This window comes from Piliocolobus tephrosceles, chromosome 3 (genome assembly GCF_002776525.5).
Source record: "Piliocolobus tephrosceles isolate RC106 chromosome 3, ASM277652v3, whole genome shotgun sequence".
In the NCBI taxonomy this organism is placed as follows: domain Eukaryota; kingdom Metazoa; phylum Chordata; class Mammalia; order Primates; family Cercopithecidae; genus Piliocolobus; species Piliocolobus tephrosceles.
In genome coordinates, this window is record NC_045436.1 from 86165962 (window position 1) to 86181075 (window position 15114).

General features: G+C 38.2%; 2 protein-coding genes across 6 annotated transcripts in view; one reads left to right on the forward strand and one right to left on the reverse strand.

Annotated features, from left to right (window-relative positions):
* TBCK (TBC1 domain containing kinase) overlaps positions 1 to 13087 on the reverse strand; it is a 269659-nt gene extending 256572 nt beyond the window's left edge. The window contains exons 1-2 of one of the 2 annotated variants that reach the window (XM_023220144.3): positions 12779 to 13087; positions 5344 to 5565 (exon numbers count right to left, since the gene is read on the reverse strand). In XM_023220144.3, the coding sequence (XP_023075912.1) occupies positions 5344 to 5536 (193 nt within the window). In that variant the 5' untranslated portion in view covers positions 5537 to 5565; positions 12779 to 13087. Of the gene's footprint in view, positions 1 to 5343; positions 5566 to 12778 lie in introns of those variants that run through there. The other variant, XM_023220145.3, reaches the window with a different exon arrangement.
* AIMP1 (aminoacyl tRNA synthetase complex interacting multifunctional protein 1) overlaps positions 12304 to 15114 on the forward strand; it is a 32225-nt gene continuing 29414 nt past the window's right edge. Inside the window, exon 1 of one of the 4 annotated variants that reach the window (XM_023220149.3) lies at positions 12304 to 13195. Coding sequence is in view for 3 of the 4 variants with exons in the window: in XM_023220147.2 (XP_023075915.1) it covers positions 13638 to 13654 (17 nt within the window). In the remaining variant the exon portion in view is untranslated. The other 3 variants (XM_023220148.2, XM_023220147.2, XM_026455021.2) reach the window with 3 other exon arrangements.

Consider the following 15114-nt stretch of genomic DNA (forward strand, 5'->3'; position numbering starts at 1 on the left):
CCTTCAAAATATCATAAACAAGTGTTTGCCAAAGCTTCAAGATTCTATGGAACTATTAAGCATAGTTTTAATATTGCAGAGCCATAATCCTCGGCAGAACATCAAAGTTTCTCCCAGAGATAATGTAGTGTATACCAAAACAATATTTCCAGTATGAACCATGTTTTTTAAAGAAATCTTTAGAGAGTCTTCATTCTAAAATCTCTGGACCACTGTTTAAAAATAACATGTTATAAAAACAATAGAATTTCACTGAATAAAGCATTTGGGAAACATAATGTGCCAAATATAAATCATCAATGTAGTAGCATTATTTATTTAAAAAAAAGTGATGCTGAGATGAACTTTAAAGAGTAGAATATATAATAATTGCGAAATAGTCTTTCTTCTAACAAAGATTTGAGGAACCCCAAGTATGATGTAGTGTCTCTAGCCCAAATTGTGTGTTTTAAGTTTGATAGGGTTTGGCTGTGTTCCCACCCAAATCTCATCTTGAATTCTCATGTGTTGTGGGAGGGACCCAGTGGGAGGTAACTGAATCACAGGGCCAGGTCTTTGCCTGTTCTTGTGATAATTAATAAGTCTCATGAGCTCTGATGGTTCTATAAGGGGGAGTTTCCTTGCACAAGCTCTCTTTTTTCAGCCTGCTGCTATCCATGTAAGACGTGAATTGCTCTTTCTCACCTTCCACCATGACTGTGAGGCCTCACCAGCCACATGGAACTATAAATCCATTAAAGGTTTTTCTTGTATAAATTGCCCAGTCTCGGGTATGTCTTTATCAGCAGCGTGAAAACAGGCTAATACAAAGTTAACACTAAGAAACTGAAGAGAACACACATTTAAGCAAGAATAAAGGAGTTGAATAAGGGGTAGGGAAAAACTTTATGTTTTTAAAAGTAGCGTTTTTTTTTTTTTTTTTTAATTTAGAGAAAGAGGTGAATCATGAATCCCTTAAAATAATATAAACGGTTGTTAGAATATATTTACTACATCACTTTTGTTATTCACAGTAAAAATCGAGAATAGCTCATCACCTATAAAATATGATATTTCAGTAAGTGTTTATACAGTTCAAAACCAACAAAGAAAAATACTATGCTTAAAGAAAAGTATTGATACCAGAACACTGCAATGGTCAGTTTTATGAGTCAACTTGGTGAGACTATAGGATCCAGTCATTCAATCAAATACTAATCTGGATGTTGCTGTGAAATTATTTTGCAAATGAATAAAGTCTATAATCAGTTTACTTGAAGGGAAATTATCCTAGATAATCTGGATAATTCTGATTCAATCAGTTTAATAGCCTTTAAGAGCAGAATTGAAAGCCAGGTACACTGGCTCACACCTATAATCCCAGCTACAGGAGAGGCTGAGACAGGAGTATCACCTCAAACCAGGAGTTCAAGACCAACTTGGGCAATATAGTGAGACTCCTGTCTCTGAAAAATAAATAAATAAAAAATAAATAACTATGAGCAGAACTGAAGCTTCTCTGAAGAAGAATAAATTCCACTTGTGGATGACAGCTTCAGCCTCTGCCCAAGAGTTCAGCTTGTCCTTCGTGATGACCTTCCTCATGAATTTCAAACTTGCCTAGCAGCCCCCACAATCATGCACACCAATTCTCAGCAATATTTTTAATATACTTATATAACGTATATTATATATAATTTATATAATTATATAATTTGTTGTTTCTCTTATGAAACTAATACAAACACAGATTAAAATTTATATGCTAGATGGCCGGGCGCAGTGGCTCAAGCCTGTAATCCCAGCACTTTGGGAGGCCGAGACGGGTGGATCACGAGGTCAGGAGATCGAGACCATCCTGGCTAACACGGTGAATACAAAATTTAGTAGAATACTCTACTAAAAATACAAAAACTAGCTGGGTGAGGTGGCTGGCGCCTGTGGTCCCAGCTACTTGGGAGGCTGAGGCAGGAGAATGGCGTAAACCCAGAAGGCGGAGCTTGCAGTGAGCTGAGATCCGGCCACTGCACTCCAGTCCAGGTGACAGAGCGAGACTCCGCCTCAAAAAAAATTATATGCTAGAGATACAGAATAAATTATCTTATAGTTCCATATAATTTTACTATTCTATACTTTAATTTCAAATAAAATAATTTTTATTCTTGATTTCACCAGCAATCATTGAAAGATTTCTGGATAATCAATACCAAATTAAAAAGGATGCACTACCATTTATAATCTTCACTCTGCTTCTAAACACAGCTGAGATTTCAAGCTCAAAAGAAAACAAAATTTGTTAACATAGTATTTTCAGCCTTTACTGGCTTCTTTTCTCCTGAAGATATCTTCTTCTAATAGAAAAAATGTTCTGAAATTCTAATAAAGTGTCTACCATTCCTGAGATTAAAAACTTCATCCTGCTGAGTTAGCAAGAAAATATTATCATCTTTGATTAGTTTTGAATGATCTATAGAAAACAGTGAAACCTTGACTTCTGAGCTAACATAATATGTGAAAACATATTGTTACTAAAACAGACCACATGTAAGAGGAGTATGTGACTCCAAGTAAGAAGTTAATTGTTATTGACTTAACAGTAACATGCAGGGTGGGAGGGGGCATGACTAACAATAGTAAGATATCTGCATAGCAAAAACGGAATAAAAGAGGAAAAGTAGAATCAAAATCAAAATTCTTTGAGAAGACACAAATCGAAGTTATGTGGTATTACACCATTGAAAAATAGGTGTTCATACTGAGAAATACTTTCACTAAGGAGATTGTTCAGCAGAAACTTTTCAAATTTTTCAAAGTAGATGCAACTGAACTGACTAGAATGTTTTAGAACAGACTTTTGCATAAGCAGTTACTCTAACAGTAAATTATTCCTCATATACACAACTTTTCAGAATGTTAAACATTGCCAATAAAAACAAAATAATCAAATTCCCTAGCCTAATGACAATCGATATTTTCATTTCAGACAACTAGACTTAAAATATATAAACTTTACATATATTCATGACCTACGTTACCCTAGCAGAGAGGGCTGCTGAGATACATGAGGAGCAGGGCAAGTCAGGGAAGCAGAGTAAACAGCAATATGATGGACAGGGCTAAGGGGACTAACCATACCGTTGAACTGGCCTCAGAGAACAACAATCAGTAAAACGATTACAGTTTCTAAGGGGATCAGTTCCTACCTGACTTTGAAAATCAAAAAGAAGGTTCATGGGCAAAATTAGCAAGAATGCTCCCCAAAGAGAATCATGCTATAACACAGTTCCTAATTCAGTGTTTATAGAGGCCAAGTTAGGTAGAGGAAGGAAAAGAAGGAGCTTTAGGACTATTTTGTCAATTGGGAAAAGGCCTAGGAAAAATTGGTCAGAGGAAAAACCCCAAATACATGAAGTGAAACTCCAAAGGGGCTTCCAGATACAGTGGGAATAAACAAAGGGCTCTTGGTGGCAAGAGTTTGGAAAGACAGGCCTCTGCCAAATTTACAGATGTTCACCACCCATGGTTAATACTCAGCATCTACTGTACTGACAACCAAAGAATGGTTTTGGAAATAGGCCAACTCTACAACTGGCAATTTTTTAGATCTATAGCTGAATTAAGGGTAATAGGGTATTGAAGTATACAGGGATTGAAAATATCTATTACATTGCTTGGTGATGTAAAAAGCCCCAAATGATCCCCGTAATTTTTCAACATCTACTTAATGTCATTGAAGCCAGGTAACAAATAAAACTTTTTGGCAAAAAATTATTTTTTGAACAAAAATTAACTCACCAAAAGTTATTTTCTGGGCTTTCAGCAAATGGCTGGAGCTATCTGTAGTCTACTATAGATATAGTTACCACTAGTTTTCACAGTTCTCTTTAAGCAAATTAGAAAAAGCACCCCTCCCCCCAGAATAAATTAGAGAATCAGATTTCAGCTCCCACTTACTCCATTATCCAGAAGCTTTTATGCAGTGTGGCAAAACCCCACATAGTGGCCCTGACTGTGGGTCTCCTGACTGGTAAATATATGACATGGTGCAACACTAGGTGCAGGTTAAATCAATTTTGAAAAGACTAGGACCTGACATTAGAACTTCTCAAGTTAGCCTTAAGTAAAGAGGATGATCTCTCCATACCCCTTGATACTCTACACCAGTGCTTTTAAGCCCCCTCTCCCCTCTTTTTTTTTTTTTTTTTACATTAGGAAGCCTTTTTGAAAATCTGTGAAAAACTATGAATTTTCATTATTCAGCAAACACATGTGTACATATGTATACACACATATACAATTTTACAGTAATTTGAGGGGTTCACAGACTTCCTAAAGCCTACTGAAGCTACAATTTTAAACTTAAAAGTTCATTTCCTTAGATGTTTACTGTAAACTAAAAGAAATCTTCAAAGCCCTTCAACTGACTAAAGGGACCATCTCTTGGCCAAGGGGACCCCAGAATAACTTTGAAAACTGAGTTCTCAGCCATGATAGGACTTAGGGTCAGACTACCTCATTATACCACATTCTTAACCATGATTAGGCTTTCTTCCCTAGGGACTTAGTGAAAACCAGCCCTTTCAAAAGATTTCACAACTGATATCAACCAACTGTCTGACACTACCCCTTCTTTTTTGCCTGATAAGCAACCATTTGCCTGATAACCAATCATGGAGTGGTTCTGGCCAGTCTACCAAGAATGAGCAGTAAGGGTTTTCGTGTCCTCTGCTCCACCTTTGACGTCAGAGGGTCAAAAACTCCACCCTCGGATCATGACCGTCAGATCATGCCAATGTTGCCATTTTTTATATGTGGGACCCATGAAGTGGCTTGAAGGGGCATGAAGTTTAAATGCACATACACATGGTCCTCCTTTCATAAATATTCATGACTCCTCCCATAGGTTACTGAAAGCGCGTATATTTGGCCACTCTGCTTAGTATAAATTTCTGTTACCTTTGCCCCTCCCTCAGCATAATCCATGAGAGAAAATTGCAAAGAACAAAATCAAGGATATGTGAATCAAAAAACCTCAAAGCAACTCAGCTTGGCTGGAATGAAGGGTTAAATTAATGGAAACAACAAGCAATACATCGAAAGAGGACAGCACAGACTGGATCAAGGACTAGATGAAGGATTTTTGCATGCAATAGCCTAGTAAAGAGTTTGAATTTTACCTGGTAGATTTGCAAATAAATGGGAAAGTGTATGAGAGAGAGGCAGGGTGGGGGAAAAGGAGGAGAGAAAGAAGGACATGTGTGCACAGGAACTGATGATAGCTTTATATATTTAGTGGATACAGTATTTATAACTTTGGGTAACAAAGTAGAGAACTTAAATAGGAAAAAAAAGAAAATAACTTACCATGCTTTCCCCTAGAAATATCGACATACTGGCACAGTCTGGGATGGGTGATGGTTTTAAGGATTTGAAAGCGCCCTAAAATTTTGATGGAATTTGGTGTAAGAGGAAGCCCATTGCTTCCACAAACATCATGTGGCAGAGCCGAGGCAAAGAAGGTAAAGGCTCCCATTTCAGCGTCCTCCAGGGGAAACATTTTTGGAATTCTAGGTCTTCTAAGATAATCTGGAAAAGGAGAGAATTTTAGGACACACCAAATATTAAGCCAGACAGACCAAACCTTAAACACAATTAACATACAACTTGGAGGAAAATGCCAATCTGAACACTTCACAGTAAGAAAATTCTAAAATATCAGAGGACAAAACACCTCAGCATAAATTTATATTGCAGCTCTGAATCAAACTCAAAGATTTTCAATGGCATAAAAAAGAAAAGATGATTCCATTCTCAATGACATCTGGCAGTTTAAAGAGTAGAGGAAGTTCGTTACTGCATCTTCATATTATTAATAAGGCTCTTCTCTTTTTTTTTAGACAGAGTCTCGCACTGTCACCCAGGCTGGAGTGCAGTGGCATGATCTCCGCTCACTGCAACCTCCGCCTCTTGGGTTCAAGCAATTCTGCCTCAGCCTCCCGAGTAGAGGCACCCACGACCAAGCCCAATTAACTTTTTGTATTTTTAGTAGAGATGGGGTTTCACTATGTTGGCCAGGCTGGACTTGAACCCCTGACCTCCTGATCCACCCACCTCGGTCTCCCAAAGTGCTGGGATTACAGGCGTGAGCCACCACACCCAGCCAATAAGGCTCTTTACCTAAAGATTGAATAACCCACATACCATCAAGAACCTTCCTTCTCATACAGTGAGGTAAGTCAGGAAAGAGGGAATATAGATACCAACTGGTAATTAATCAGGGACCTTATTAATAGTAGTAAAGTTTAAACTAGATTAAAAGAAGGCTCTATAATATTAAATAAGCAATTTTCATTTTTATGCTAGATGTTTTACATAATGTATGATCTGATTTAATCCTTTTAATAATCCTGATAGAGCTACTGGCTCAAGTTTAGAGATAGTTGTTCTATGTGTATAGCATGAGGCATCCTATTTGTACTTACTCCAAAATAAACGGTGCCCCCCAAAGTTGTGTAAGGTAGTAGCCTGGAGATTAGGAAACTTGCTCCATATCAATCTGAATCACATTAAGGCAACCATAACAAAACAAAACAAAACAAAGCAAAACAAAAAAGGTCTTCTGACACGGGTAAAAAATATTTTACTCACGGACCTCACTAAAAAGACATTCTACTGGTAAAGCCCTGCATTTTTCCCTTCTCAGCTTTTTGATAAATATGCTGGAATTCCAATTCAATAAAACCACTTCTGTCTGACCAGAAACCTTACTGAAATCATTAAAAATATTTTTAAAAGTATAAACCCTTACCAAGGAAGAAAAAGGAAACAGGCCATGAGGTGATGAAAGACTTCTAGAAACTTGTACAAAACAAAATGCATATGGAAGAGTATTGTCACAAGAAGCAGAACGAAATAAGTTACAACCTATAATAGTCAAGAGGTTTGGTTTTTCTTTGTTTTTTGGGTTTTTGTTATTGAGATGGAGTCTCGCTCTGTTGCCCTGGCTGGAGTACAGTGGCGTGATCTCGGCTCACTGCAAGCTCCGCCTCCCAGGTTCATGCCATTCTCCTCCCTCAGCCTCCGGAGTGGCTGGGACAGCGCCACCACCACGCCAGGCTAATTTTTTTGTATTTTCAGCAGAGACGGGGTTTCACCGTGTTAGCCAGAATGATCTCAATCTCCTGACCTTGTGATCCGCCTGCCTCGGCCTCCCAAATAGCTGGGATTACAGGCGTGAGCCACCGCGCCCCGTCTGTTAATCACGAGGTTTGTTTGGCCCTTTCAGATTCAGAGGCTTCAGACTTAGAGAAGGCGAGAACAATGGTAAACAGCAGTCAAAGAGGGTTTGAAATCAGAAGAGTGAAGTGTTGAATAATTAGAAGCGTCAATTCTGCCACCAGTCCTACAACATAGGCAGTTATTTACGCTCTGAAAATAAAAGGTTCTTTCCTAAAGAAGCTGAACAAACTGAGAACTACAGTAGTTGCTATGGACACTGGCAAGAAGAGCAAACTCCTCACAATTCTGGAATTTGTAGGACCCCAGCTAAGATTTGGCTGCGCACCTGCCATCCTAAACCAAAAGGTTATCAGTCAATAAGCCTGTCCATATACGCAAAGCTCCCAGGCAGTCTTAGCTCTTATATAATGAGTTGTCTGAGAAGCATCAGATAGTTAAGGAAAGACTACAGTATCAAGGGCAAACAATAAAATAAACCTCCAAAAATCTGGCTTTGGAAGCAACTGAAATAATTTATGAAAAAAACACAAAAACTAACTCTAATAAACATAGAAAGATTTGAGAAGATATTGCATCCATTACATAAAACAAGTTACAGGAAAACAAATTAAACAAAAGAATAAAGACAAATGGCCAATAGATATATGGGAAGATAAACAACCTCAAGAATAATCAAGGAGTTGCACATTAAAACCACCAAAAATTTTTATCTACCAGACAGTTAAAAATTAAGAAATCTGATAACACATAATGTTAGAAGGATGTGGAAAAATAGGATCTCTAATTTGCTGTAAGTGGGAGTGTAAATTAGTAAAATTACCAGAAATGTTTTACACTATCTCGCTATTATATTCCTACAGAAACTCCTACACACACACACACACACACACACACACACACACACAGACTGGACCTGTGCAAGAAAGATCAAGGCAGTATTGCTCCTAATATCCCCAAACTGGAGACAATTTAAATGTGCAATGGCAGGCAAATGGTTAAATAAATTATGGCATATTCACCTGCATACATAATGAAAAATAAGCAAACTACAGCAATATTTAATAGCATAGATGAATATTGAGTGAAAAAAGTAACAAAATATGCCAATTTTCATAAAACTCAAAAACAAAACAAAAAAATAATTCTGGAATACTTACATCTATTGTAAGAATATGTTCAACAAGTCAGGGAATTAAAAAAAAAAAACTCAGAATATGGTTGCTACCAAATTAAAGCAGGAGTAAGGTTAGGGAAAAATCCACAAGAAGCTTCAAAAATCTTGAATAATAGCCTAGTTTTTAGCTGGTGAATTAATGGGTGTTCATGTTATCATTATGCTTGGTAATTTCCATGCTCTATATTTATCTACGTGTGTGTTAATACCACGTATTTCGTAATTTAAAAATTTTTAAATAAAATAGATTTTCAACAGAACTCAAAAGAGTTCAAAGAAAGTCTTTTTTACAAATGGTGCTGGAAAAAGATATTCATATAAAAAATAATAACCTTAACTACTACTGATACATCCACAAAAGTCTAAAATGGATCATAGGTTTCAATGTAAAGGTAAAACTGTTAAGTCTTCTCATTGAAAACATAAGAGAGTATCTTTACAACCTTAGGCTAGGAAAAGATTTCTTAGACATGATATAACAAAGTACTAGTCGCAAAAGACAATTTTGACAAAGTAGACTTCACCAATTAAAAACATCTGCATATCAAAAGGCACCTGAGAAAATAAAACTTCGAGTTAAAGGGAAATATTATTTATATCTGTCTATATATACATGACATTATGTATACGTAGGACCTTTTAAAATCAAATATATGTGTGTCTATATATAATTGACCTGTATTCGGAATCTATAAAGAAATACCACAATTCAATAATAAAACAAGCCAATACATAAATAGGTAAAAGTCACAACTATATTTTCACACAAGGCATGAAAAGTCAATAAGCACATGAAAAAACTGTTTAATATGATTAATTGGGAGAAATGCAAATGAAAATCCCTTTAACTTCTACAATGGCTAAAATTAAAATGACTGGCAATAACAAGTGTTGAGGAGAATGTGGAAGTGGAGCTTTGATATATTGCTAGTGTTAGTGTAAAACGGCAAAAGAATTTTGGAAAATATTTGGAAAACTCTTCTAAAGTGAAAAATATCTCTAACTTGTGACTCAGAAATTCCACTCCTACTAGGTGTTTATCCAAGAAAATAAAAATATTTGTCCATAAAAATGCTTGTATGTGTATGTTCACAGGAACTGTACTCTTAATAGCTAAAAACCAGAAGCAATGCGAATGTTCCACAAGTGAATCAGTTAACATACTTGTACCATGAAATTGTATTTAATAAGAAAAATGGAACAAACACATCAAAACATGGATGTACCTCAAAAACATTAAGTTTATGAAAGAAGCAGACACAAGGCTGCATACTGTATGACTCCATTTAAATGTAATTCCAGAACTATAGTTCTAAATTACAGTATTAATAATAAAATTCAGAAGATAGTACTGTAGATGGGAAAGGGGAGTTGAATAAACAGAAACAGAGGAACTTTCTATAGTGGTAGAAATATTTTCTATCTTGATTGTGCTGGTAGTGGTTCTATGGATGAATACATGCATCAAAACTCATTAAACTGACCACTTAAAATCAGTGTGTTTTAATATGTGTCAATTTTATCTCATAAAAAATAAAATTAAGAGCCTATGAGAAGATAAACATTGCCATATTTTAAACATTTCAGAGAGAAAAAAATGATTCCACTATCAACAAATTAAAGTGAGACTGGCATTCTCATCAGCAATAATGAAAGTCTGAAGAGAGCCTGGTGCGGTGGCGTGTGCCTGTGATCCCAGATACTTGGGAGGCTGAGGTGGGAGGATCATGTGAGGTCAGGAGTTCCAGACCAGACTGAGCAACACAGCGAGACTCCAGCTCAAAAAAAAGGAAACAAAAGTTAGAAGACATGGAAGGATTGAGAGTTGAAGGAAAATACTTCTGATTCTATATACAGCCAAATTATCAGTCATAAGAGCAAATTATAATTTATAGCCATGCAAACATTAAAAAATAAAGTTACCTTTCACATGCCTTTTGTGAGCAAGCTTCCTTAGGATATATTCCAGGGAAATAGGGGGAAGTCCAATAACAAGATGAGGGGCTAAGAAACAATGTTATTTACCCAAGAATGAATATAAACCCAGGATAGGAGCAATTCAAAAGGACTAGAACGCAATCTGTTCAAATTAAACAGAAATCCATTGGGCTTCAAGGGGAAAAACTTCAAACAGAAGAATGGAAGCTTCTACGTGCATCATACAAAGAATGAGAAGACTCAGTGAAGAAAGCACATCCACCTACCTATTCCTCAGGAGAAAGCAGAAAGGCAAATAAGAAAGTCGGGATGGTTAAAAACTATGTAATTACATAGTCCAAAATATAAAGCATGCTCAACTACAGCATAATATTTTGCCCTTGGCAGGAAAGAAATAGAAACCCATTTGATCTTGATATCATAAATAATCTTCTTTATGGCACAGGGATCATGAAGTTAAAACTCTGGGAAAAAAACATATCAGAGCATACAGCTTGGACTTGCACTAAATAACAACTATAGAGCCATAATACTGTAAACATTTTATTTTTTTTTATTGGTTTTTGGCATGTGAACAAAGCACAAATATTATAGTTATGAAATATATTATTAACTTTGACAACGTACAAGTAAATGTCCACCTAAGAGAAAGTGGGCATAAATGTAGTTTCTGAGGTGATAAAGAAAAAGGTAGAATCACTACTTTTCTCATTTTACCAAACAAGGAGTCAAATATATTTTCAAAAGTTGACGTGAAAAAAGTAGTTTACGTATATTATTTTGAATTATAAAGTAACCAATACGAAAGCCAAAAATTATGATTATGACTATTCCCAAATTCAGAGAAGAGAGATTGTGAATGGTGTGGGCTATTTCAAGAAGTCAACAGAAAAAGAATTAGCAGTTTAACTTAGGGCTATCTCAAGAAGTCAACAAAAAGAATTAACGGTTTAACTTATTATTTAACCTACAGACCTAAAAAAGGTTAAAAGTGGTTATCTTTGAAGAACAGTACTGAGAATAGGACAGGTGACACAGTTGTACCTTATTACTCAATCCTACTATGCTATACTTTTTTTTTTTTTTTTTTTGAGACAGAGTCTCACGCTGTCATCCAGGCTGGAGTGCAGTGGCATGATCTCGGTCCACTGCAGCCTTCCACCTCCCGGGTTCAAGCGATTCTCTGCCTCAGCCTCCGGAGTAGCTGGGATTACAGGCGCCCACCACCACGCCCGGCTAATTTTTGTATTTTTAGTAGAGACGGGGTTTCACCATCTTGGCCAGGCTGGTCTTGAACTCCTGACCTCAGGTGATCCACTCTACTCAACCTCCCAAAGTGCTGGGATTACAGACATGAGTCACCGCGCCCTGCCAACTATTTAATTTTCAATCAGATGTCTTTATCACTTAGCTGAAAATAAAATAACCAAATAAAACACAATGATCGAAAAAGATAAAACACTAATTAACATAAAAGATTTCATCAGTGTTCTTTTTTCACTACCTCTTAGACGGTTGTACATAAAAAGGCTCACACACAAAAATGCATACACAGACATTTGCTTACACCTGGTGAGTGGAAGAAAACTACTGGGGGAAAAGAACAAACAAAACGCAGAAGGGAGAGATTAGATGAGGGAAACAACAGTGCAAGCAATTGGGCTTGAACATTAATTCATTCAACAAACATTTTGAAGCCCCTATTTTAAGTCGGTTGTTTTTCCAGCTGGTGGGCAAAGGATAATGAACAAGTCAGAATCTCTGCCCTCAAAGAACTTATAGTTAAATGACTTGAATGGGGAGAGAAAGTAAAAAATAGGGCAAAAGATGTTGATTTTATCATGAACAAAAGTTTCACATTTCTTCTACAGGAAAATGATACTAATTCATTTATTTTATATATACATTCTCTCAAGAGGGGGAGAATTTTTTTTTTTTTTTTTTTTTTTTTTTTTTTTTTTTTTTTTTTTTTTTGTCCCAAATAGATAGAAACCAGGACAGGGGACCTTGAAAAGCAGCCACTGACAATCTTCAAGTAACTTCCTTCCACTGCTTCACGTTCTCCTACTGCTCAAGAGGGTGTTACACTTCGACAATTGACTAAACCTCGAGGGCCAGAAACAAACCAAAGCAAAATTCTGCCTCTATGGTGAGTAATGGAGGAGCAGATTCCTAGATTCTCTAACCTCCTCCTTTAGCCTTCCTTTGAGGCAGTGACAGAGCGACTGCTAAGCCTACGGTTCCCAAAGGACTCAGGTGAACCTGATTCACAGGAAAGGTGGGCTGTAGCTAGGGATGGAGACAGTACCCATCAGCAAGCAGCTCCACAGCTCGGTTCTCTTATCTCTTCTGAAGACACGCGGGGCCACTCACTGCTCCCGATAGTCCTCTACCTCCCACAGACCCCACCCACTACGACACGGAAAACTGGATTACCCAAATACCTGCCTCTGAGTCTGGGGACGCAGGCAAACACAAAGACAAGGGGGATGGAGCTTCTACACAGGGCCACAGCGCAGTCGCTGTGCCTGGTGCTGCCGCTACGGCTTAGTGCACTAGACGCTGCATTTCAGGTGCTCCTACAAAAGAGGCCGCTCCTGGAACGCCGGGAGCTCAGAGGTTGCCCTTCGCAGGCGAGCCGAGTCAGCTAAGGTTCCCTTCTCGGAACCCGGCAAGGACCGCGAGCCTGGCCTCGCCCAATCACAGATCCCAGCTTTTTACCCTCCACCCCCACCCAGCTCAGCCTGTCCTTTTCTTCTGCCCTCACAGCCACCGCGACCCAACACTGAGGAAAGACCCCGACTTGTGGCGTCCTGCCCCTTGCCCAAACTGGACTCGAAATGAAATATAGCGAGAGAGAAAGAGGTGGGGACGAGGGGGCGATTGGAAATCCTGGGTGAGGGAATGGAAGACGAGGAGCGTGGTGTGGAAGGTTAATGGGACTGAGCACAGGAAGAGGAAGAAAGAATTGACGGTTGAATCTGTAGAACACTCAGGCGTTCAGCGAGGACACCTCATTGGGTCCTTTCTCACTGCTAGAGTGCTCGGGTGGTTGTCCCTACGTGCTTCTTGCTGTGGCTTTCTCGGAACCCCTGGCCACCGCTTCATGTGAGTGACGTCGTGGAGGTTCACTCACTCGGGGATCGCAGATTGCGATCGCAGGGGTCGTCCTTCTGTAACTTGCCTCCAGGAGAGAAGACCTGGCCTGCGGTTGCTAACGGGTAGTCCGTTCGCACCAGAATCAGCCCTGGCCTGAGGAAACAGGAAAGAGCTTGAGACCTCCTTCTAAAGGAGCCACGTTTGAGAAATGGGATGCAGGGCTAAGTTAAGAATATCGGTCCCTAAGCGTATTTACTGTTATGTGAATGTGTGTGTCAAAGGACTTGGGTGCTTTGGGGGAGAGAAGGGTGAAGACGGGAATTTATTCATTCAGCGAATAGTTATTAAGCGCCCACTCTATTCCAGGCACCGTTCTAGGCATTAGGTGAAGAGCAGTGAACAAGACAGACAGAAATCTTTGTCTACTTGTAGCTCACATTTTAGTGAAGAAGGCACATACTAAGCAAAGTAATTAGAAACATGCTGTATTTTAGGTCGTGATAGTTCTGAAGAGAAATACAAAGCAGGGAGGAAGGTCATAGCTGGAAAGAAAACTTTGAAGTAAAGGGCTGACAGAAGTGGGAGATGTAACTATGCGAATATCTTGGAGAAGTGCAGTCAGACGGAGGGACCAGCCATTGCAAAGGTCATGAAGCAGAAACCTAGAATAGCAAGGAAGCCTGTAGGTCAGAGTTGAGTAAAGGGTTTAGTCCTTCACTGGAGATTAAATCAAGGCGAGCAAGTCATGAAGATCTTCAGGGCATCTAACTTTTATTCTAAATGAAATAGGACTTTGGAGGGTTTTGAGCAGTAGAGTGATGGGATCTGACTTCCTTTTAAGAGGGTCACTCATAAAGGAAAATACACAGAGGAGGGCGTGGTAGGAGAAAAGAGACCAATAAGAGTATTGCAATAATCCAGAAGAAGCATAGTGGTGGTTTGACTATGGGTGGTAAGAAATGGCCAGTGATATTCTTGATGCACTCAATTTGAATATGTAAGAGTATTATAGATGACAGGGTTAATTTTATTTAATTAGACTTTGAAGGACACTTTAAAAATGAATTCCAGTGTGAGTTTCAGAGTGGCAAACACAAGTTAAAATCATGGCTTTGCTCTGTGATACTTGAAGGGATTCCAATAAGTCATGTAATTTTCCTGGATCTGTCTATAAAATGGAAATAATATCTGTCAAGATTGCAAAGATTAGGGTATATTATAGGTATATAAAGATCATTTAATGACAAGGTGTCTAATGGACCTAGTCTGCAAATCTGAACCAGGTAAAAGATGGCCTTATTGTGAGGTAAGAGGGTCATGGGAGGCCAAGCCATACTCCTTTTTAAATTTTATGGACTCTTTACCCAGGACCCTCTGTGTTCTCATCAGTAAGGGGAAAGCAGGCTCTCTGGGAAGGGAAACAAGAATAAATAGGAATTTTCATAAAAAAGCAATTTTAGATATTCTTTTTATAGGTTTTGGCAAAGGTTGATAAAAGACCTGTGGAATTACTGCTGGTTGCTGCACTTACATATTTTGAGTGTCTTTAGGTGCATTGTTCTCAGTGTATTTAATTTTCTTATCTTTTTTAAATTCTGACTTTTGACACATATGATTTAAATCCTAGCAGGAATTTTCACCTAGTTCTAAAAGGTAGCACATTGCTTAACACTATAATAGGGACG